General features: G+C 44.3%; 1 protein-coding gene across 1 annotated transcript in view; it reads left to right on the forward strand.

Moving 5' to 3' along the window:
• Dgki (diacylglycerol kinase iota) overlaps nt 1-24,871 on the forward strand; it is a 421,628-nt gene that overhangs the window by 226,703 nt on the left and 170,054 nt on the right. The window contains exons 13-15 of the mRNA XM_051174678.1: nt 11,389-11,502; nt 13,099-13,236; nt 16,282-16,360. Coding sequence (XP_051030635.1) covers nt 11,389-11,502; nt 13,099-13,236; nt 16,282-16,360 — 331 coding nt within the window. The remainder of the gene's footprint in view (nt 1-11,388; nt 11,503-13,098; nt 13,237-16,281; nt 16,361-24,871) is intronic.

Below are 24,871 nucleotides of genomic sequence, written 5' to 3' on the forward strand. Positions count from 1 at the left end.
CTGTGAAGGGCGTAGCTGTCCTCATGAGTGCACACTCAGCCTTCTGGATGCACACGCCCTTCCTCAGTCCACTCCCTCAACTGTAACACACCATTATTATTATTATTATTATTGCAGAGTAAGGGCATTGTCATCCCCGGAATAAACGTTTTCACAGATGGCTAAATTCTTTTTCAAATGCAAGATGACATATTTCCATTTATCCTTTCATAGTTGCTTATTAATCAAATTTGTTTTTAAGGCAACACATAAAAACAAGGAGACTACCACCAGCCCTTTGCTGTTGTTTGTCATTTTTGAGAGTAGTTTCTGACTAGGGTAAAATGCTGCCTCATCGTGGTTTTGATTAACCTTCCCATAGCCCTGATCTCCATTCAAATACCCTTTGAGAAACGTTTATTGCAATTGCCATTTTTAAAGTGTGTCGTGCGTCTGTGGTTGAACCCTTTAGTTCCTTGTTCAGTCTGGATATTAATCCTTTGTCAGATGTATAGTCTGTAAAATGAATGAATGAATGAATGAATGAATGAATGAATGAATGAAGAGTGTCAGACTTTGATAGACAGGACTCTCAGATGTTGCTCAGATGGACTGGCAGTGCAATGAGGGGTTATGATGGATCCCCCTACAAACAGGCCTGGGGAGCAAGCCCAGGCCGCCAGGCTTGTGGGTGAGGCACTTTAATTGCTGAGACATCTACTGGGCTCGCCCTGCCCTTCCCTTGGCTGCTTGTCTTCTTATTTATTTATTTTTAATTTAATGCTTAGCCTTTAGTTTTGCCGTTAATTTTCAGTTAAGGGATTTCTGTTTTTTGTTTGGTTGTTATGGTTCAATGAACAAGATGGCTCAGCAGGTAAAGGAGCTTGCTGCCAACCCTGATGACCCGAGTTCAATTCCTGGGACCCACATGGTAGAAGGAAAGATATGAACCTCAAACGTCCACTCATGTCCGCTCTCTCGCTCCCCCCCCCCTTCTCCCCGACCCTCTCACCAACAGTAAATAATTTAAAAAGTTAAAATTCTGTCATCTTAACTTTCCCTCTGCCTTTTCTTGAGTTTCCTGGAAATGCCAATGGCTGTTTTTAGAACCCCAGTGGCTACTTTTTGTGCTTTAGTATTACAGTAGGCGAGGCCATGGTTTCTCGACAGCTCTTGGCGACGGTTTGTGATGTCATCTGGACGTGGGTGTTTTAGGCTTTCGTTTCAGTCTTTGCACCGAGGTTTTTGTGACTTTCCTTGGAGAAACTCTTTTGCTATTTCAGTATTAAAGTATTGGTTCCCACATTCACCATCGGTGTGTTGTCACAGTTATAACACTAGAGGGCAGTCTAAGCCCATGTTTATTGGAATCCAACTGGCACATGCGTAGTTCAGCTTGAACGGAGTAATAACCTAAGAAGAGTAATCGTCTCCCAAATCTCTCTGTATATCTGGGCTTCACCTAAACACCTTATCCATAGCAACTTGCCTGTGCTCACAGAGAGACCAGCAGCAGGCAGGCACTTGACCATGCATACTGCAAAGCTGTTTCATTCTGTGAACCCACAGCTCAGCACTGGGGTAGCGCTCAGGTCCATGATGCTATGAGCTATGAATGGCTGACATAAACTTATGTTTGGACCATCTGAGGTTGATGCTGGCCCAAATAGAAATCTGATGGACTAGGGCTGTGTGTATGTCTCTGTTGCCACTCAGGTAGGTCTAGAGGCTCTGTTGGCTAGCCCAGGCCTGGGAATGGAAGCTTTTAAATCTTTCTCAGTGTCATGGCTGGCACGAGTTCCAAGGCTTAGTGCTGGACTAACTAACTTATCCCGTCATCAGCAAATGGAGTCTTACTTCATCCACTCTAGGCTGGCCAAGATTGGAGTAGTGTTGGTTAAGGCAGTTTCTAATGTCAGTGTGAGTTGTACTCAAGTCCCCGAGCTCAAAGGGCCAGGACAGTCTCGGGTGTGAGGCTTATTCCACAACCAGGAGAATACAGGCCAAATGCGAGTCTTGTGTAGGGAGGCTCAGGCCTAGTGGCTAGTCACCAGCTGTGTTGATGGCCTAGGTCTCCATCCTTGAGAACTGGCTTGGGTGTGGGCTCTGCTGCCTGAGGTCTGAGGTCAGAGACTGCCCTTTGTCCACTAGGACTGATAGTGAGCTGGGTCACCTCTGAGACTTACAACCAGAGGGACCTGTGAACTCTTGGGAAATCTCAGACCAGTTCTAAGCTTGGCAGTGAGGCAGGCCAAGGCTTAGGTCTGCCCCTCTGGAGCACTGGTCTGTTTCAGACACCGGGGCATTAGTTGATGACTTCTAGCCTGCTTGTGGGTCTTTTGATTTTTGTTTGCCTGGTGTTCGAATGTGTTGTTAGAGGCCTGTGCTATGTTTCATGCCCCGCCGGCAGGCGGAGTCTGGCTCTGCAGAGTAGTAGTGGAGGAGGCTGGTTCCTCCCTAGGGCAGATGAGAGGCTCACTCCCTGGGAACTGACCTCGGGGAGGAGACAGGGGCTCTTTCTCTTTCATCTGGTCTCATCTGGTGATACTGATGCTGGGTTTCAAGTCTAACTTAACTTCCTCCTCTTCTTCCAAGCGAGGTTAACTTCCTTCCCAGCACTTGGAGTCCACACCTTCCCTTCTTCAATGTGCTGCTGCTTTTTACCTTGCGGAGACCAGGCGCTGTGACATCTCCCCTGGGTTGTTAGCATCTGGGAAGTGGTGTGGTGTGTGATTGCTGGAGAATTTTGCCTACCCATTATCTGCCGTGTGCTTAAAAATTCCTTATGTTTAGTAAGAAGAAATGTGTGGCAAATTCTGTGCTCTTTTATTGTTGTTTTTTTGAAAGGAAAATGTAGAACACTGGGTAACATTGTGTTGCCTCAGAGGTTAATTCACGTGGTTGGCATTCATTACTTTTAATTTGTGTGTGCATGCTGGTGCACGTGCAGGTGTGCGTGTAGAGGTCAGAGGTCAGCTTCAGGTGTCTTCCTCGGTTACTCTCTCCATCTGCTCACCCTCCCATCTTCCTTACAGACGGAGCCTCTCACTGAACTGTAGCCTGCTGTTTTGGCTGATTGGATGGCCAAGGAGCCCCAGTATCTTTCTGCTTCCCACCCCCATCCCAATTATAAAGTGTGCACTACATTTTGTGGGAATTGGGGTTCCAGCTGGGGCGCTCATGCTGGTGCATCGAGCACTATTCCTACTGAGCCACCTCCCTCGCTCCTCATTTGCATTTTTGAGGGAAGTGTAGAATTGATCTAAATTCTACTCACCATGTCTCACTTATATCCTCCCTTGGCCTTCGTCTTCATGTAGTTAGCAGAGTTGAAGGATAATCAGGCCAGAGTATGCATCTATGTACCTTTCTTCTGCATTCGGAGTGTGATGGTTTGGAATCTAAGGATGTTTTATGGACCACCATTGGTGTTCTTCATCTCCCTAGTTATGATGTTTTGTTCTTGAAGGTTCCTCTCATAGGCCGGGAGCGCTGGACACCACACTGGATGCACAGTATATGTTAGTGAATGACACTTGAATAGGGTGTGTCAGTACTTCTGTTGGGCCATCAAGATGCCTGGTGCAATATTCTAGTTGAGAAAATAGTGTTCACGCTTCTTCAGGATTTGCACTTATTAGCTCGTAAAACTCTTTCTGTCTTGTGTCATAAAAGGAAAACATATGTGCTTTATGTGTGTGCACTGGTTTGTTTTCATGAACTTGACGAAAGTCTAGACATGCCTGGGAAGAGGGAGTCTTAATTGAGAACATGCTTGCATCAGAATGGCCTGTAGACAAGTCTGTGGGATATTGTCGTGATGAATGATTGATGTGGGGAGGCCCAGCCCACTGTGGGCGGTGACACCCCTGGACATTTGGTGCTGGGTTGTGTAAGAAAGCGAGCTGTGCAAGCCACAGGGAGCAAGTCAATAAGCTGCACTCCCCTTGGTCTGTGCACCAGCTGCTGCCTCCAAGTTGCTGCCCTCTTTGAGCTCCTGCCCTGGCTTCCCTCTGCGATGGACTGTGATTGAGATGTATAAGCTGAATAAACCTTTTCCTTCCCCCAAGTTGCTTCTGATCATGGTGTCTTTCACAGCAATAGATAGCAAAACCATCCTGTCTTCCAAATTGTATTTCGTGATGGATATCCCCCCACAATGCCCATTGAGTCTGCGGTTACAGGCATCTGGGGATGTGTTAGCGCTGAAGTGAAAGGATCATGGTCCCTTTTCTTTCTACTCTAAGGGTCACAGTTGATGTCCAGACTAGATGACAAGCAAGCAGAGAAAATTGTGGTGAATTTATTCAATCCAAGTTTTATTGACAAGGGGTCCTTCAGTGTGAGGACTTAGAGATGCAGGAACAATGAATTGCTCCTCTGCTTAGATCTGGGGGATGCGTGTTCAGATCCTTTTTGGACTCTGTAGCATCCCTTCCTCCCAGGTGTGGGGCAGGGCTCCTTCTGCATGCGGGTCTTCTACTCTGTCAGACGAGGCAGATCACAACCTTCATGGCCAGCTCCTGTGCAGAAAGGCAGAGGAAAGTTAAGAGTTGTATTTTTAAGCTCCATGGGTTGCTCTAGGGAAAGGGGTTCTAGCTTATGAGTCACCTCGGTGAGCAGAAATTCGGATTTCTGTGACTCACCATGGGGAAGAGTGAGGGGAGACAAACAGGAAAGTCATAGTGAGATCTTTGCTTTGTCTTTCGTTTCTAAGCACTCAGTATGCCACAGTGACGCTGGCCGACTGTTTTCCACGTTCCAGTACTAGAATAGAATTCTTTTAGCTTCCTGTATTAAGAATTATATCCAGATGACTCCTCTGGTGCTAGATAGAGAATGTTCTTTGTAGTGTCACCAGCTGTTTAATGACAGGTGAAAGTCATTATTAGTTGGCTGCTGTTGCATCTTCCTCACCTTAGATTCCATTTGCCTTCCTCGTGACTTCAGCTCCTCACTCTCCTCCTTTTTCCTTAAAGTATCAGTGACAGCTAGACAGAACTCGAGGACATGTCTGGTGACAGGGACTCAAGTTCTTTATTAACCCATTTATTAACTCATTGTGTAGCCTACTTATGATTCCTAAGCTGCAGGTCTTTAGTGAGGAGTGCGCCTCACATCCGGCCCCCAACCCGTATCTTCCCCCTGCTGGGTCTCCTCCACAACCCTTATTCCTTTGCTGTCTTCTCTACTGGGCAGATGTAAGTATGAAGCACAGTGTTAGGCCATATAGTACTGAACCTTCTCCTCAACCAGGGACATATTTTGAAGGATGGGATTCCAATGCTTACATGATAGGAAGAGAGCCAAGCCCCACCCTTGTGAGATACCTATAGACCTTGAGCTAAAGCCCCGAAGAGAACTGAAAAAAATGACAGAAGAATGCAAGGAAGGTTAGAAGTTTGTTCTGTCAAGAAAACAGAGCGTCAAGTCACAGCTGGATGCTAAAATTAAGAGGAGACTGAACAATTGACATTCCTCGGAGACCAGGAAATAATGGTGTCTTCAAGAAAGCAATCTCAATGGGGCATTTTGGGAAAACAAAACAAAATAAGACGAATAGACAGCAAAGTCCAGAGTGATGAGCGGAACACCATCCTGTTGTGAATAACTGCCAACAGGCAGATTCAACCCCAGCGCTCGGTGTCTGTGGACTTCCTGTGCTGGTATCACCTGCTTCCTCTGCTGTTCTTAGTGAAGTCTTTTCTGCTACCTCCTTGTCATGCACACCATAGTTAATGACTGCTACACAACAGTGAGCATTTCTTAATGCACTGGGTTCCTTTTCCTCTGAGGAACTTTGCCTTCAGTTGTGTTGTTATAGTTCACAATGCACAAGTAATTTGTGCTCAGGGGTCCATGGCCACTTGAAACTGTCATGTCTAAAATGAAAGCAATACACTTACCCCGGGCACTTCATAGACTCACCATTTTGTCCCATCCATGAGAATCAAAATTTTAATTATTTACCTCCCTTAAATAAACTCAATTTTACTTCATGTTCTTCCCATGTTAAAATGGGGTGTCTGTGAAAACATGAGGTTTACAAAATGTTCATCATATGCAGTTACCAGTTTGGAATGTGAAGTTTCAAAAATTTTAAAGGTTCCTATGTGTATGGATGTTTTGACTGCATGTTCATGCCCGATGATGGGAGAAGCCAAGGCATCGGATCCCCTGAAAGGACTGGAGTTATGGGTAATTGTGAGCTGCTACCTGGATGCTAGGAAACAAAGCCTGGCCCTCCAGAAGAGTAACTGTGTCCTTAATTGCTGAGCCGTCTCTCCAGCCTCTGGCATGTAAAACTTTTTATTTTGTACAGAGGCAGAATTTATACGAGGAGACAGTCTAGTGGGGAATTGCAAACTTTAAGCAAGTGTAGTGCAATTCTCCAGTGTGTTGGATACATATTTGACACGAGGTATGCAACCTTCAGTCGGTGAGACTGTGTGTCACTGTAGATGCTGTCAGAATTCTGCAGAGTGCTGACAAGACTCAAGCAGGAGTCACAGATGGGACACTTTTGGCTGCTGCTGTTGCTGACATATTAGCCATTACCCATGCCAAGCGTGCAACATGTTATCTAGCATGAGATTTTTGTATTATTTTGTGGAAAAGTTTTTAGGCTTCAATTATCAGTTATTTTGATTGTATGTTAATAAAACATACAAGGGAGAGAGAGTGGTATGTCCTTCCAGAATGCACTTGGAAGTAGGTATGGGAGAGGTAGCTTTTCCACTATTTCTGTTACGTTGTAAATCTGCACAGACAACTGTTGAGATCACTAAGGTTCCTCCAAGCCAGAGCGGCCCAGAACACTGCTGTTCAAGGCCACTGTGGTTAAACCATATTTGCAGTATGAGTTTCTCTAGAAGACATTTTTAAAGAGGAAAATAAAAGAGAACTAGGCAGAATTTGTTTCCGATTTCATGTAAAGTTTATAGAAAGGACCCCAGCATGGAAGGTATAAATGTACAGTGCACTATTTTATGTGCTCTTTTCAGGGTCTTTGAACTGTGCCTGACACTGCACATATGCAGTTTGGATCTGCCATTCAGAGGCCAGGAACTTCATCTGTAGATAGAACAGCTCAGGCAAGAGGCGAGGTGGGAGGACCCGGTGTTCTCAATCTGTCAGTGCTGCTGGTCCCGGTGAAGGAAGGGCAGAGCTTTGCAAGCCGGAAATGCTTTGGCTCAATCAGGATAACTCTTCACCGGTTTACGAAAACTATGTCAAGTGCTGCGTGTTGCACTGAATTAAATAATGAGCTGGGAGAGAGCTTAGAATCTACATGAGAACTTATTGTCTTAAATCTAGGGTCAGGGCAACAGCAGGCCTCCGGTTACAGTCAGGGAGGTCAAGCCCCACCCCCAAAGCAGCTTTGGGGCGCGAAGATCTTTTTATATACTTCTGTTTTGCTTTCAGAATGAACACGTAGGGTGTTACCCATGATCCTTCATTCTCCTGCTCCTGTTGTGTCCCCGTCTCTTTTCCATGGCGAGGGCGAGGCCGATTTTCAAGTGTAGGGGCTCAGCTTTCTTCAAGCAGAGGGAAGATGGCATTTTCCTTCTAAGAAACGACTTTTCTTGAAGTAAGAGTCCCGGAAGAGAAGTCGAGCTGGGTGAGGCAGCTGATGGTAGTTTGCGCGCCTTACTTGTCGAGTATGTTCAAAGCAAAGCCCACGAGTTCAGTGGAGAAGAGGATGGTAAAGGGCAGGCGTGGGTGCTCTTTGTAACTTGGCCACTCCAGTGCCCAGCAGAGCTCGGTTGCCGCGCCACCGTCTTGGTCAGGTTCCTGTGCTCCATCCCTGCTGTGCTGCCCTCTGGGTAACTGGGTGTTGAATTGTAGCATCACATTTCTCAGAAAGGGAAAATAGAAAGAATGTGAGGCTGCTCACATCCAAGAGTGGATGCTGACTCACCCCAGCCAGAGGGCGGCCGTCTGTGTAACAGTGGGTGTCCCTGACAACAGCAGGACAATAAGGGTGTTGTAAGCGGCCTACGGCCATTCGATGATGATGACAGCAATGGAATACAGGATGGCCTACTTGCAGTCAAGGAAAACTATTCGATCAAAAAAACAAGGAGACTGAAAAACATGCACACGCGTGCGCGTGCACACACACATACACAGATGCATGCACACATGCTTGTGGACACATACATACATAAGGCACAAATAGGTACGTGCACATGCAGAATAAACACACACCCACTTTGCAAAGTGAAAAACGCGTCTTTGTGAGCAAGTCTGAAGAATTACGCTTAGTTCTTTTGAGACAAGGGTATGAAAGTCACAAGCTCCCTGGGGTCTGTGCAGAGCTGAGCACAGATCGAGCAGAGCTCTCTCCCGGGAGACTCTTTTGAGAAAGCAGAGCCTAAGAAGGTTTGATTGGCAAATGCTACTCTCATCACAGGAAGTCACCGGGCACTTCTCAAAGTCATTTGTGACTTTGCAGTTTGTGGCTAATCCCCTTGCTTGTCCAGGCCTTTCGGCGTGAGCCTTCCGGGGATTTAAGAATTTTCTTTGCAGGCTTCTGTGCAGAGGCCGTTGTTGGCTTTTCGGCTTTACACTTCCTGCCTCTTTCGTTTCCTTACAGAGCGGTTTACGAGTTATCAGACTAGAGCTGTGTTTGCTGTAGGTGGAGAAGAGGCCTGTGCTGGAAGGACATCCCTGCGTTAGTGGAGGCTGGCTGTCTGCCAGACAGAGCAAGTCACAGTTCTGTGGGCCACGGCTTCAGGGACGCTCACCTGCACTTTGTCCCAGTCACCCTTTCCCCAGTCCAGAGGACACTGGTGCCAGTACAGCCTCCTACCAGCAGGGGGTGTGTTCCCTCTCCACTGTTAGATAGGGCAGACTGGATTCCTCCACTCCTTCTAAGACCTGGAAGCAGGCTGGCCCAAACCTTTGCCCCATCTTTCCTCTGTCATTCCTGTGTTCAGAGCAAAATTTGATGTTGTAAGGGTAAACGAATATAGCTATCTTCCCAAAGGAAACAGGCGTAGGTCAACTAAAGCAAGAGCAATTTCTTACTTAAATCTGAGACGGAAAAGAGGAAGGTGAATGACTTGTCTCTCGGAGGAACTTTGGGGAAGCTCCCATTTTTCTTCTCCGGATGGGTTGTGGAATCAGATTCCGAGTTCTATTGTGTGTGTACAGATCTGGATTTTCTCGAGACTATATGTGTCTGCCTTGAGCATTTGAATGCGTGTGTCCTTCCAGCAGTTTCCTAGAACTTTCAGCTCTCACTGTGTTTTTGCGGCATTTCAGTGGCAACTGGAGGATAGCCAGCAGAGCTATGAGAACTGATTCAGCATCTGGAACACTTGACTGGGACTGTGTGGGTAAGAAGAAACCTAGGTCACAACACAAGGATGGTCCAGGAGTGAGTGGCTTTGGACACTTACACTGGTCTGTGTTTTTAGTGTATCACATTTAGTGAATGCTGAGGTATGCCTTTCTAGAAAGTGAAAGATCTGCAGCTTATCTGGCTTTGAGTCAACGACTTCTTTCTTTGATTTTTTTTTTCCTTTTTCCTTTTTTGATGTAAGAGTTACTCTCACTCTGTTGCCCAGGCTGGTCTTGAACTAGCAAGCTCAAGCAATCCTCCCTGCCTCACGCTCCTGGGTAAGTGGGACTGTAGATGAGTACTACCATGTCTGGCTTTGGTCATCTGTTTCTGAGTTTTCTCTAGTTCCAGAGATGCCGAAGTCATGTACTGCATAGGCAGGCCACTTCTAGAATTGAGTCTTGTATGACAGAGTTGTTTAGTTATTTTTGATGCTAGGAACTAAGCCTAGGGCTTCGGGTATGCCTAGCAAGTAATTTACCATCACTCTATATCCCAGATACCTCCTCCCCCAGCCTCCTGAGGAGTTTGGAATTGCAGGCATGTGCCAGCAGGTCCAGTATGCTCAAGTCTCTATGAAAACTTACTTCTCTTAGGTGGTTAAGAGACTGGCCTCACTAACCTAACCGGTGTCTGTCTTACCTGATTATGAATAGCAGTTCTGATGTATGAATGAGAGGCCACTAATGCCACTTTACCATCCAGCTATCTTATAAAGTGTAAATTAAAATCGAACTATCTTATGGAGTCCTTTTATGCTAACGTATTATTAATGGCTTCATCCTGACATTTTTGAAGTTTAATAATGTCATTTGTTAAAGGATTTTGCTTGGGGATAGCATGGAGATTGTAATCAGCGTACCATCTTTTATTAGTGCGAACTCTGAGGGCAGCCATTTTGTTTTATCTAGCACAGCTCGACTCATTAATCTCTTTATTTCAGGTGCTCTGATCTGTTGTGGATGCAGTTAAATGCACTGCTAAAATGTTGTTTCAAAAAATCATGACACTCAGACAAGTATAGAATAAAGATGTGCCACTATTTTGCCAAGCTCTTGAATGAACCACTGAGATAATGAAGTTCATCTATCAGAGAAGAATAGGCCATGAATTATCTAGTTTATAGCAAGACTTTTTTTTTTTTCTAAATCCGAGATAAAATTGTTTAGTATGCAATGGGAAGCTGAAGCCATCACTTTTACAGTAATCTCTTCATGTTGTTTGTAATTCCACTATGAAAACTATAGCTGGGTCTGTGTGACATCGCAAAGATTCGCAAGTTTCTTTTTGCTACTTTTGGCTTTGGAGATGTTTGTGTAAATTGTAAAATGGCTATATCCAGATCGCTATTTCTCCTAGAACAAAGGCTACGTGGGCATGTAATTCTAGTGTGCAAGTATGTATTTATGCCTAAATTTATGTTAGACAATAAGTCCACACATAATTGTCTTTCCATAGTGAATCGTTAAAAAGAGAATATAGGAGCAGTTAAGAAAAACACTATGAATTTCCAAAACGATGCTGTGGGGGGTTGTCATCTAATGAGCACTTACACGGGCCACAGACAAGGTTATGGTGTTTATATGCATTGCAGTTTAGGCTGTAAATGGTCCTGTGAGGTGGGTACCATTATCTCATTTTGAAAATCAGATGAATAAGACTCTGTGAAGTTATACAATTTAATCAAGGTTCTGCAGCCTGCCTGAGCCAGCATTGAAATTTAGTCTGATTTTGAGTTTCATGTTCTCTCTGATACTCTGTTATATTTACCCCTCTAAATAGCCTTAAATTCCCCTAAATTTTAAAGTGCATGTCTGATAAGCATGCAGATGATGGGTCCCAATTTGCTTATATAATAGAGCATACATGAAGTGGTCTGTTTCCCATTTAAGAGGTTGACCGCTTGGAAACCACTTGAAGCAAGTTGGTTTTATGTTCCGTGATGGCTGGATTAACCATGTGTTTTAAGTATTGTGACCTTCCCAGTCACCTCCTGTGAGTTCCTTCTTGGTGACTTATTGTCTTTCTTTTCTCTCTTCTGGTCCCCAATGTGTCTGTAGGTGGGCTGGATCCTCTCCATCCTTGATGAGCTGCAGCTGAGCCCACAGCCTCCCGTTGGGGTGCTTCCCCTGGGGACCGGGAATGACCTGGCTCGGACACTCAACTGGGGAGGGGTAAGAACTGCAGGTGGCTGTCATCATGGAGGAGCAAACCACACCCCCAGATCACTCTGCTCATTGCTAGAAGCAGTAAGCTGCTGCTCTCCAGGGACAAATTAGACTCAGGACTCAAATTGCCTGTTTATTTGTAGCTTCTTCAGTTTAGGCTTAGAATCAGCGGGGGAGGGGAGGGGGAGGGGGCTATGAGACAAAGCCATGGCTGGTGCATAGATGGGATGATTGTTGAGCTATCCACCTGGACACGGTGGATGGGGTAGCCTCAGGTGCTCATGTGGAACAATCTTGCAAGTTTGCATTCATCCTGACCCTTAGCCCTGGCCATAATTGCAAACCTGATGGGTTTCAGACTGATCGTTTGAGACAGGTGCTACTTCTTTTGAACATGGAGATTTTCTGACCATTGTTATTACAGCTTTGGTGATACCAGTGTCCTACTGCCCTGCCAATGCTGGAGCATTCTCTGGAAGTTGTGAGGGAAGTTCCCTCCTGTCACCAACTGACTATTTTATGAGTGCATTTATCTTATTGTCCTAAGCTTTAGCAAGCCACATGATACTAATTTGCCTAGCCCAGGAACTGTTGGTAGTAAAGGCTGTTATGCATAGTAATTTTCCTTCAGGGATGCAGTCCCTGGTAAATAGCGCATGCTCCAAGTAACCCACATTCGTGCTCATCCAAGAAACTCTGATTAAACTCAGGCATGAAAATTGGAAAGGGGCTTGGGGAGAGGAAGGGGTCAGAGGGAATGAAAGGGGAGTAACAGAGGGTAGAGGGGAGTGGTGAGCACGATCACAATGCGAAATTGTGGGAGAATAAATTAAAATATTTTTTAAAGGTACTGACACATCCACTTGCCAGCTTCCGAAGCCCCTCTTAGTCAACCATTGCCTGGTCTCCCTTTCCTAGGACAGTGATCTTCAGATCCATGACAGACATTGATCCGGCCTGTAGCAGAATTAACCTTAAAGCAAGTTTTGTTGTTACATTTTGCTTTCCTTTTTTTTTTTTCTTTTTAAGTAGCTAGCATTTAAAAAAAAGAAAAAAAAGCACATTTACAGGAAACAACTAAACTAATAGTCAGTGTCTCCCACGCAAAGCCAGTGTGTGACTGCCTTGAGTAACTGTGCTGCCACTAGCAGCTCTCCAGGAAAGAGATGCTCTCATCAGCTTCTGAGGCTGGCTCGCCTGGGATCACAGACCGGATCACAGACGTAGCACTTGGTGAATAAGATAGGACCTTCAGTCTTCTTTTATGCTCCTCCCCTTTCCCACACACACACTTGGGTATGGCCCCAAATCCCTCCAGCAGAAGGCTGTTCACTCCAGTAAAAGCAGCCATCCCGCACATGCCCAGCGGTTCTTCGTGCCAGCAAGTTGTTCCTCAGCTCAGCGCAGGCCAAGCTAGCGCTTGCATGAGCGCCTTTTTAGCGTCATCTTTAATGTACATAGAGGGGGGAGATAGCTAGCTCTTGCAGCCTTTCTGTTTTAAAACCAGCAGGACTATGGCCGACTCCACATTGCCTTGGTGTGGCATTGAGTGTGTCTTTCTGGTCCAGTCAGCCATGGTCTGTGCTCTGATTCTGTCCTCAGGGCTACACTGATGAGCCTGTTTCTAAGATCCTGTGCCAGGTAGAAGATGGGACCATTGTACAGTTGGACCGCTGGAACCTCCACGTGGAGAGAAATCCAGACTTGCCGCCCGAAGAACTTGAAGATGGCGTGTGTAAGGTTAGACAGTTCTTCCTTTGGGGGCCTGAGAGGTAGCTTGGCAGTTAGGAGTGCTCACCGCTTCTGCGGAGGGCTGGAGCTCAGTTCCCAGCACTCCCGTTGGGTGGCTCACAGTTGTCTGGAATTCCAGCTCCAGGAGATCTGGCACCCTCTTCTGACCTCTGCATGTATGTTCAGTATGTTCACACACATGAATGCATACAAATAAGTAAAATAGTAATAAACACAGAGAGAGAGAGAGAGAGAGAGAGAGAGAGAGAGAGAGAGAGAGAGAGAGAAAGAGAAAGAGAGAGCCACCTGAGCATAAGGCCCGTTCCTTAAGACACACTCCTGGGCTCCTGCCCTTTAGAAGATGACAGGGTACCTTAGGTACTCTGACTCTTAAGGCTGTGGTTATACAGTCACCACCTCCCTCCCCAATCCGACCCCTCTCCACAGACCCTTCAGGATTTAGATATTATCTGTGTTCCATAGCTCAGGGACCTGTCCTCTGTCTTCAGCTCCACACGAGGAAGCATGTAAACAGTTGTTAATCTCTTGAGCTACATGCAAACAGTTTATGAGAAGATGGAATATTTGTCTGTCTTTAAGCATTAGGGACACAGCCTTTCAGTAGGTGGGGAACCTTAGACCTTGTTGGCATGACATCAAACAGTCCTTCTGTAGCCACTTGCCTTGTCTGCTTGGGACTTGAAGGGGCCTAAATACGTAGTCTTGGTGTTTCCTTTTGGTGACTGAGCTTTTATGGTAAAAAATACAACCTAACCCAAACCGAGGCCGTCACTGTAAATAAACTACTGTGCAGCCTCATTTCAGTACCATAATCTAAGTTCTGATCTGAGTCTGTGATTAACCTGGTGTAGGACTGTGTAGAGATACCCTCCAGGTAACTTCTCCCTTTCCTTGTATGATACTGTGCCCGCCATTTTGCAGGCTTGAGTGTCCTGGTACACTAGTTAGCATGAAGAGTGGAGTGTGTCTCTCTCCAGAGATTTGGAGTAAGTTCACGTAGGGTTAAGGCCCCCACAGCATCTGCACTTCAAGTAACATCCTTGCTAGTTTGGATTCATCCACTGAGCTCAAGTTTATTGTTCACCACAGTCCTGGACAATTATTTTAGACACACAAGTGTTTTCCTTGGCTTAAATATCTCTCCTTATCTCCAGTGTTTTTTCACCTCAACTTTACTCCTGAAATTAATAAATATTAGACATCAGGATTACTCACTTGAAGTTGAGTTCCCAATTGAACAATGTTTAAACATAAACATATGTGATACTTTTAACTGTGTATTTGAGTTAATTGAGTTGGATAGGAAACCACCAGTGTAGAAGGGGGGGGGGCTTCTACTGAAATGGAAAATTTCAGGCCCTTTTGCTAAATGTGGACTGGCTAGGCCTACAATTTAACTCTTTTCCCAAAGCTTGAGAAATGGAAAGACTTTTTGATGCAGCCAGAGAATGTCAATCCAGATAATTAGAGGGCATTGGGAATGGAGTTTGGGGATCTGTAGAAAATTGGGGCACATTTTCCTGGAAAATGTGAATACCTTAAAAACAAACTAAATTGGAATATTACTTAGGGAATTGTGACCAGATGTTTTCCTTAGCTATCAGTGGCTGCTAAGACACGGGTTAGAATTGTAGCCAAAGTAATATAAATGGTAGAACGTTCCTGTGCTTTTGGCACGATCACCGTGCTGTCCTTACAGGGGCTGGGGTTTTGTTTAAGTGCAGGGACTGGACATTCTCAAATACGAAGCCAGAAGAGTTGGACATGGTTTTGGCATTGCCGTGTAGCTTGAGTTTCTCTCTATTCTGTGTTTTGTTGAAACCAATTCTAAGGGCGGATGTAACCCCCTGACCCATCAAGGATCATTCTCAGGGGCTTCAATGTGGGGTCCCACTTTGTTTTCATTAGAGACAGACATCAAGGCTGTCCTCCTCTGCCCTCTTATAATGGGACATTCTCCCGTCAGCTTACCAAGAAATCTTCCTGATCTTAAGAAGTATGTGACACATGCTAACGAATGACTTTGAAACTTTAAAGGTTTCAACACTTATTTCTAATAACAAAAGGGTGCAATTCAACTTAGAACATAAATCTGGTAATTATCTAGGGACATTGATTCTTTTAATTTAGTATTTATCTTGCATTCTGAGCCATGGGAAGAAATGTGGGGGAATTATCCTTTCCTTTATTGTACTTTCTATGTGCTTTCCTGGTTGTTATAATATTGAACTGGAGCGTTTAGATGACATCATGTTTGTAATTTCTGTCGGGGCTCTCAGCCTTCACGGCGTTCCTTCTGCTAGCTCCCAAGGGACTCAGAGCATGGGAGAAAAGGAACTTATGTGTGCTCTGTATGGTTATGGTTGTCATATTAAAGGTACAGGGTTAATCAATAAGTGGGAATCTGGATTACATCTTTATATATTTCTTGTGTGTGTGTGTGTGTGTGTATGTGTGTGTGTGTGTGTGTGTGTGTGTGTGTGTGTGTGTGTGTCTATTTTCTTTTTCTATCAGCAATGGCTGATACAAATCAAATGGCCGTCACTGTTTTATTTTCTTATATTGGGGTTTGTTAAAACAAAGCAAACAAAAAAACTTTACAAATAGATTATATGTAAATTGTTTATTTCAGGCTGCAGTATTTGTGTGTTGAGTATAAAACTCTTAAAAAAGGTACTGATTGGGGAAATTAGACTGGATCTGGTAATTGAGTATATTCTCTAAATTCATGGAATCAGTCTCTCTTTGTAGTGAGATTGTTATTAAATGTTATTGTACCATGTACAAGAATGACTATTACTTAGTCATTTTTGTGCCCTTTATTTCCTTTATGATTTGTGAGATTTCTTGATTTGAGCTTCCACTAACAAGTTAGTTCAAGGGCCCCTTAATCTTGTCCACAAACACGCTCTATGGTGAGATTTGACTGATCTGTGTCCCACAGGCTGCTCCAGAGATAGGGTCTGGTGTTGGGTCTAGGTTGCTCTAGTTGGCTGCAAACAATGTCACCTTCACATTTGTCCATTCTTGCAGCTTCCTCTGAATGTCTTCAATAATTACTTCAGCCTTGGATTTGATGCTCATGTCACCCTGGAGTTCCATGAATCTCGAGGTGAGGACATGTCCCATTTCTGTCTCTCTGGGTGGGTGGGGGAGTTCTACATGTTCCCCTTTGCAAGCATATCACCTACATGCCTGCATTATGCTCCCCTCTTGTTCACCTTCATGATGGCCCTGGGAGCTGGACTAGATGGGAACTTGCTATAAAAAGAGACCAAAGATCTAGCTGTCTGTAAGCTCAAGGGCAGGGACAGAGGTCCATTCCAAGTCTTGGAAATCTTTACGTTTGACTCTTATACTGTGTGGTGAGGACCAAAACCAGGACTTTGCACTTGGTAGGCAAGTTCTTTGCCATTAAGGTACCTCCCCAGGCTTGAGTGGAAATTCTGAAAGAGACAAAATTCTTAGGTAAAGATTCCTTTACTAATTAGGATGCACTTAGCCTCACAAGCCAGCAATATTAAAGTTTCATACTGCAGATCCAGAGCCTTTGAAATGTGATAGGAACGATGAAAGGGAAAGAAGCAGGCATTTTGACACACCAGAGGGGCGAAAGGAGTGTGATGGTAGTTAGGAAGGTTCTGGGATGAGATGTGGGAGCAACCAAGACTCTGGAAGAACAAGTTTTGAGAGTGAGTAAGATGACTTGGCAGCTGATGGCTGCTGCGGGAGGGAGAGTACTTTCTTTGGGGTTGTGGTCGCTGGTAGGTTGGACAAGGCGCAGTGGAAAGTCCCACAGCCATGTCAGCACTAATGACTAATGGGACCCACATAAAACTGAGAGAAGATGAGCAACGTGCTGGCAGGGCCTAGGGAGTGTAAAAGTGGGGATTTGGGGGCGGTCGTGGCCAAGATATATTGTATACACATGGAATTTTCAAAGGATAAAAACACTTTTAAAGTGAAAACAATATTATATATCATAGAAAAATAAATTCAGATATTTAGGAGAAAAGGGTGAATTAGTAAAGTATTTCATCTGAGTTTTCTTAGCCATTCAGAACTGAGAAAATTTAGGATATAGGTTGGTCAAAAATCTCTTTCTGCCCCTTCCCTCCCTCCTTTCCTCCTTTGTATTCTGTCTATAGGTGTATTCTCTATGCCTCTGCCTTTGTCCTTGATCTACCGCTCTGTTGGTACCTAGTTCCCTATGAATGTGTTTAGATGAGACATAGTTATGCAAGGTCTGAAGACTGGGAGATGAAAGGCAAAGTTGTTGGTGAGGAACTGTCTCTTTCCTTTCGGGAGGCTTTGCAGGGCTCAAGCAGTTTCAAAACCCCAGACTTGAAACACAGAGTGCTGAAAACCAGAATCCCAAACTTGAGGTTGTGGTGATCAGGCAAAGAAAAATATTACTCTTACATCCATAGCGGAGCGCTAGGGTTCAGATTATTAGAATTCAAAATTCAGCTGAAGCACAGATCTGTGAAGCCCTAACTGGGTCCAGCAAGTCTGGTCCTTCGGGCGCCATGAAGGGTGTGAAGAGAGTCTTGGAGTTGAATTCTGCATTACGGAAGAACACCAGTACCAGATGCAGAGGGGACTGTTGTTGTGCCTCCTTTCTGAAAAGCTAGACAATCACAGGCAGAGCAGATGGATCATAAAAGAACCTTAAATGTTCCAAATCGGAAATGCCCCCAAGCTGGCACATTCCTACCACAGCCTAGTCATGGGAAAGAGTTATTCAAGGGGCCTATGGAGGCCTCTGTGACATGTTTTTCTTTCTGTGTGTAAAGAGAGTTCATTTGGCCAGTGAGCTGTAAGAAGTTTTTGGTTCCTAGTGTATTTCTCCTTATTTCCTTGTCTTTGAGGTCTTATGCATTGGGACTCCTTAATAAGATTTCTGAGTTTCTGTAAAGCAATACAATATCACAAATACAAGAATTTCCAAAAATAGGCATCTCGGTATGAAAAGAGGCCTCATTGAGTAAGTGGGCCTGAGTGAGCTCACTCAAGAGAACCTGATTTGGGGCATAATAATTCTGAAAGTTGTTCTAATGATGTACACCTTTGTACTAAGAAGGAATTTTTATGCATCAGAATGAGACCACAGAGAGACACCACAATACAAAAGGAATGTGGTTTACAAAATAATTTTAGGGAAGGAGACAAATTGACTAACACATGCCAAATTCCAAACATTAACCTCGGAAGTTTATGGCTAAGGCTTAGTGTTTTATTTTATTATTTAATATTGGTACTTATTCTTTGACAGTCAGCTTCATGCACATATGTACATACTAATCATATGTACCCTCTCTCGCCTCCTGGACCACTCACGCCCATGACATATTCACCAACGCTCCTTTTATCTGGGCTTTCCCTGCTTACCAACTGAGTCTGATGAGTACAGCCCATGTGCACATGAGTGTGGGGGCCATCCATGGACGTGTGGACAAATTTTCCTGGGGCATACTTCCAAAGAAGATTCGCTTTTCCTTTTTTAGCTGCCAATAGCTCCTCAGAGAGGGTTGGGGATATCGAGAGCTCCTCCACCTGTTTGCAATTTGCGGCTTCAAGACAAAAGTTGTGTAATATGCTGCAAAATACCTTAAGGTTGACTCAAAGTCTCACGAGAGCCATTGTGAAAAAAAAAAATGGATTGAATAATGTCACGAAAGGATGTTACTCTAAATAGGAAGTATGCCAACCCATCTACATGTCATGAATAACAAATACCGATTGCACAAAGGCAGAATTAAAAATGTAACCTTAGAGTGAAATTCTGGCATAGATGGGAAACATCCCATCAGATGGACAGTTCTTAGCATAGCTACTTATATACTATTTCTTTTGGAAGGGACAATTAAAGTCACGTTAATTTGGGGACAGTGTATTAGGATTGTTGCTATGCACATGGTTTTAGAATTAGTTGAAAGGCAGGCAGGGAGCAGGGGCAGTCATAGTTTTGTTTGACTTTGTAGATAAAGAGGGTAAATGTAAGAGCTGAGTCTTTATATTTGGTGGATTGAAAGTATGGCTCACTTGGTTGGAAGTAGAGTACTGGTTCTTCCCAAAGTGGCTGGTGCATTCCTGGGTGAGCTCTTGCTGCTCATGCATCAGAAAGTAAGTGTTTGGGAGAGGATTTGGAGATGTCACGGGGTTGGTCGTGGCATTGTCACTTGAAGTATTGCCCAGTACTTTTGTCGGTGCTGTGGTATCGATTACAGCTGTGAGTGATGAACTCGGGTCTCGCTTTACCAGCTGTGAGAATGAGACTGTCACTCTCTGGACTTGGATATTAGACGCATCAAACTTTTAGTTGGACATCAACTGCTTCCCTATTGCTGCCTCATGGGAATTACGATTTGGAGTAGCTGAATCTTATGCACAAGGTCAGGAAATATGCTTTCACTAAATATACAAAGGCATGCAGATAGTGTGACTCCAAGGACTGTGACCTCCATGATTCAAACTACAGAAAGGGCATTTCCTTAAGCGGCTCTTATGTGTGCTGCTTGCTAAATCCCATCCTTGCTGAAGACAGTGCCGAGACTCACTGCATCCCACTGGTTGAGGCACTAAAGCTTAGGCATCTTGTCCTAGAAAAGTCCTCACCGTCTCATTACCTCCGTCTTGAATGTCTGTGTGGAATCCACTCATCATTTCAGGGTTAGCCTGTGACATGTGGTCATTATACTACTACACAGGCAGAAGACTTGATTGAAGCACATTGAGTGTCTATGTGACTAGATTCGATCAACCTTAACCCTAACTGCCTGGGACGACAAATATTTTAAAAGAAAAAAAAAAAAAATCAGGTACACCTAAAGGTGGGTGGGTACAGTGATCCAGGTGCATGTCAAGACACTTCCAGTGATGCCTTATCTTTCATTTTCAGACCAGCCTGCCCCCTTACTTATTTATTTATTACCAGCTCACAGTCCAGTGCTATCAGCAAGTGTTTGCTACAGTACCGGAATGGTCCATTGGAGGATAAGCCCAGTGATTTTAAAAAAGGAGTATTATTATAGATGAGTTGTACAAACAGTAAGCAATACAGGTGTTCAGCAAGATTGGGGGTAGGGGTGGAAGAAGTTTCCAGAAAGGATAGTATGTGTGGGAGATAAGGGAGAAACGTGATAATAGGTAAGAATTGATGCAGGTGAAATCATGTCAGGCAGGAAGGAAAGTACAGAGGAGCACACCCGTTTGTCCTCAGGATGAGGTAGATGAAAAGTGAATGCACAAAGAATGGCTTTTCCATAGCGATCGAAAAGTAATATTGGTAAAAAGCGACATTTTAAAAGGCAAAGGTCATTTAAAAATGTCCTTAGTGGGAATTGATATTGAAAAGAAGGATTTTTTTTTTTTTTAGTATGTAAAATCTGAGTTAAAGGTGGTCATGTAACTGTATGTACAGATTAGGGCATGCTGTTTTGGATTCCTGGAGTAGAATAAAATAGAAAAGATGCAAGAGTGCAGTGCTGTGGGACACACTTTCTGGGCATGAGTGCTCACTGCATTCTTGAGGCATGGCAGCTCTGATATTCTATGCAAGACCAGCACCAGACTGAGCCCATCAGAGCCTGTTAGGGAGAGCAGAGAGACTTAGAAGTCTCTGCCCCTTCCCGAGGCAATTAATGGTTGCTGAGGGAGGGGGAGACATTTTCTTCACTGGTGTAACCATTGGTAAGGTGTTCAGAGTGCTATACACAAATCTTCACTCCTGATCCTGTAAGAAACACTAGTAAAACTCAAGCGCTCTCTCTCTCTCTCTCTCTCTCTCTCTCTCTCTCTGACACACACACACACACCTTTAAGAAAAAGATAGTCATACAGATGGAAGACGGATTAGTTGGGAAGAGGAATGTTCAGTGGGAGGAGAACATGGTAATGGAGGGTGAGTATGATCAAAATACATCACACACACATATGAACATGTCATAACGAAACTATTTTTTATCTATAACTAATAATAATAAAAACATAAAAATTTAAAAAAAATTGAGTGAGCATCCAATTGAGAAAGTATGGGAGATATGTGAGTTACATGGGATGCTTATATATATCTAATATTTTGTGAATGTGCTGTAATACTTACCCTTGCAAATGCCTTCCTAATGTGCCTCAGGCAAAGTGCATTTGTTTATGAGCTAGTCAAGAACTACAGAATAGAGGCATATGATGGGCAAACCGAATCTATGTGTGTGTGCTTACATACTTGTAATTGCTGCAACTTAAAAACTCACGTGTGTGGAGCCCTGCTTGCCAAGAGACAGGTTGGAAGAATGTTCCTGTGGATAATGCGTGTGCAGTGGCCCAGTTCCGAACAGTCGGGACGTTCTCCCCAGGGAACGTGCATCTGGGCTCATGTTGCTCCACCTGCAGTATGAGCAGGTTTTACTAAGTCATAAAGGCAGGGCAGAGGTAAGATTAGTCAAATCCAGTTAGACACACACATATAGCAGGTTTTAACCACTCCTTGTCCACTTTTCAGTGGTGAAAGTGAAGGATGACTAAGGACTTCCATGTTCAATAATTCTAAGAGTCCTTCTTTAGGATTATATAAGATTACACTGTAGGATTACTTATGAAAGTAACAAATGCACTGACATTTTCAACTACTTATTTCATAGTTTGATGAAAATTAAAACTATAGTATTGCTTTTTTAAAATTTTTTTTTGGTGTTTTCAAGATGGGGTTTCTTTGTGTAGCAGCCCTGACTGTCCTGGAACTCGATCTGTAGACCAGGCTGGCCTCGAACTCACAGAGATCTGCTTGCCTCTGCCTCCTGAGTGCTGAGATTAAAGGCAGGTGCCACCACAGTTGACTGCTTATCCTTTATTCTATATACTGCATTTAAAAACAAAACACTACAAGCTACATGGGGGCTGGAGGGATGAAGGCGCAGTGGTTGAGAGGGCTTCCTTCCCTTGGTGAGGACCTGGGCTTAGTTTCTAGCATCTACAAGGCAGCTCACAGTCACCTAAAAGGACAGTTTCAGAGGAATCTGGTGGCATCTTTTTACCTCCATGGGAAGCTCACACATGCTGCACATGAACTCACATAAGTGCCCACACGTGCAATAAACAAACAAACAAATGAATGAATGTTTCTAAAACTTTTAAGTCTTTTGAAATATTGTCTAAAAACATTTTGGTGTCTATTGCGGTAAATAAGGATCAGGATAAACAAATAGGCCGAATAGATGTTTATTCAGGGAGAAATAACTTACAACCTAGACAGATGAACACCAGGAAATTCAACCCGATCCTCTCCTGTCTGAGTCACGCCAGAAAGAGAGCGCCTTCCTGGCCCCCTCCGACCTCCTTCCTCAGGTCACCTCCGCCCATCGCTCCACCCCCCAATGGGCGTGGTCAGTGCTACAGAAGGACTACCTCACTACAGGTGTCTTTTTTAAAAGCACTGTTGAACAACAGCACTTTTTTTTTTCTATTTGAAATTATCATAATATTTACCCCCTTCCTTCACGCCCTTCAAACCCTCCTGTAAAGCCGTCCCCTCTTACTGAAACCCATGGCAGGATTCTGCACTGACGTGGTTTGTGCTAATATTTACATGGGTTATTTCAGAGAGGAGTCTTTGTAACCTGGGAAGGTTTTCACCGATTGTGTCCAAAAAGCATTACAAATTTGCCTGTTTAGAATATCAAGATAATGATCTTGAAATTATAATAATTAGATATAATGGAATATATGAGGAGGTAAATCAATATATGTTGCATGTGCACCCTTTTATTAAATGGGACTCCTACGCCTTCTGAGGAATGTGATGATGTTAGTGGCAAACAATGACAACGGAACCGTGTGATAATAATTCTCTGAACCGTTTAACTACAGATGTGTGCTGTCTTCAAGCAGTAGAGAAAGAAGCATGTAGAACATTTTATTGAGAACTAACGCATCTTAGAGACACTTTGCAACTCTAAAGGTTATTGAAAATATGTACTTTTGTTAGCTAGAAATTTAGATATGATTTATGTGTGCAGCTCTGTGCTCTGTAAATGTTTCTATACCCAGCTCTTTTGTCTGTGTGCAGAAAACCCCACAGACACCATGGGGATCGCATTGCCTGCACTCTCTGCCGTTTGAAGGTACACTCATTATAGATGCAAGGTATGTAGGGCTACTAACTGCTAAGGCAGGAAGAGGAAAAGACGCAAAATTTAGAAGGGATGAATAAACGCTGTTAAATACCCTAATAGGTTTTCATCAGACCAGCTCAAGACATGGCAGGTAACATCTGGGCTGAAATAAATGCTTAAAATGGATTAACAACTAAGCCTGCGAGACCAGTCCTGGACAGAAGCAGGGTTTACGGGTCTTATGGGGCATACCATGCCTTTGCACTGTGTTTCTAACAGTTCCAGTCAGTTTAGTGGATTACACCCAGAACTCCATTATTATTATTATAAATAGAATACAATTAGATCCAAATCATTTAGATACTGTAGATAAAAGAGAAGGTTTGGGATAATGAGATTTAGACAAGATTTGGGAACTTTTAAGTTGATGCTAGACTGGTACTAAATTCCTTTTCCCACTAGGAAGAGGAATGTGAGCCGCAGGGGTAGGATGTGGGCTTGAGCAGCTTTGCCTCGCATGGCAGCTGCCACCTGGGGTCATGCCTGTGGTTGTTGCCCAGCATAACAGAAGAACTTCACTCATGTGAGCAAAGCTGGCTGACTTCAGTGTCAGAAGACAATCTGAGATTATCCACATGGGCCGGTATAATCGCGTTGAGTCCCTAAAATCAGAAGTAGAGGAGAGAAGTGACTTCAGAGAGACTCACCATGTGAGGACTTGAGTGTCTGGGATCAGAACCCATTGGGCAGGGACAGTGAATAATTGAGAATGAGCGCCCTTCAGCCACCACCAGAGGGCTCTAGTTCTACAGCCTCCAGGGTGTGGACTCAACCGGAAGAACCAGAGCATGTTTCCCAGGACCTCTCTGCGAGGGTGTCCCACTAAGTCACCTTTTCAAACCCTTAGCAGGGGCTGCAGGGGGGGGGGGTCCATTCCAGAATTCCAGCCAAGAGAGTTATGAGCAAATCAGCAGGGGTGTTTGAAGATTCCGAATTGGTCATGATTTCTTCTGCTAGGAACGGGAAACCGATAAAGTCACGTTGCTGATTGTAAACGGAATAATGGAGTAGAGGACAGTGAGTGGCTCTTACTGTCTCACACCTACTTCTTGTGAAGGAGGAGAATGGGTAACCCAGGAATTCAAGCTGTTACCCACAGATCCTTCTAGCAGTGGCGTCAATACCGTTGGCCTTTCGTGTTTACCACACAACGCTAGCTAACAGACACAGCTCCCTGGAGGAAGGAGCCCTTGAGCTTTCTCTTTGCCCCATCACAGTTCCTTCTTCCCTCTTTCTTACTTGATGCAGGGTGGGAGGTAGAGTGGAGGGTTCACACTCTTGGTTCTTCTTAAAGGTGCATCGACTTCCTACGATGCAGGCATGCACAGGCAGCCACAGAGTCCATCCTTCTTACAGCAATGGAAATGACGGAGGAGTGCCGTGGGCATCTGTGGGCTATCCTGTACCTCCTGTGCTCTCACTATGGTCTGGCCTTGGCCGGAGCTGACCCCATT

Source organism: Phodopus roborovskii, unplaced genomic scaffold (genome assembly GCF_943737965.1).
Source record: "Phodopus roborovskii unplaced genomic scaffold, PHOROB, whole genome shotgun sequence".
Taxonomy (NCBI): Eukaryota; Metazoa; Chordata; class Mammalia; order Rodentia; family Cricetidae; genus Phodopus; species Phodopus roborovskii.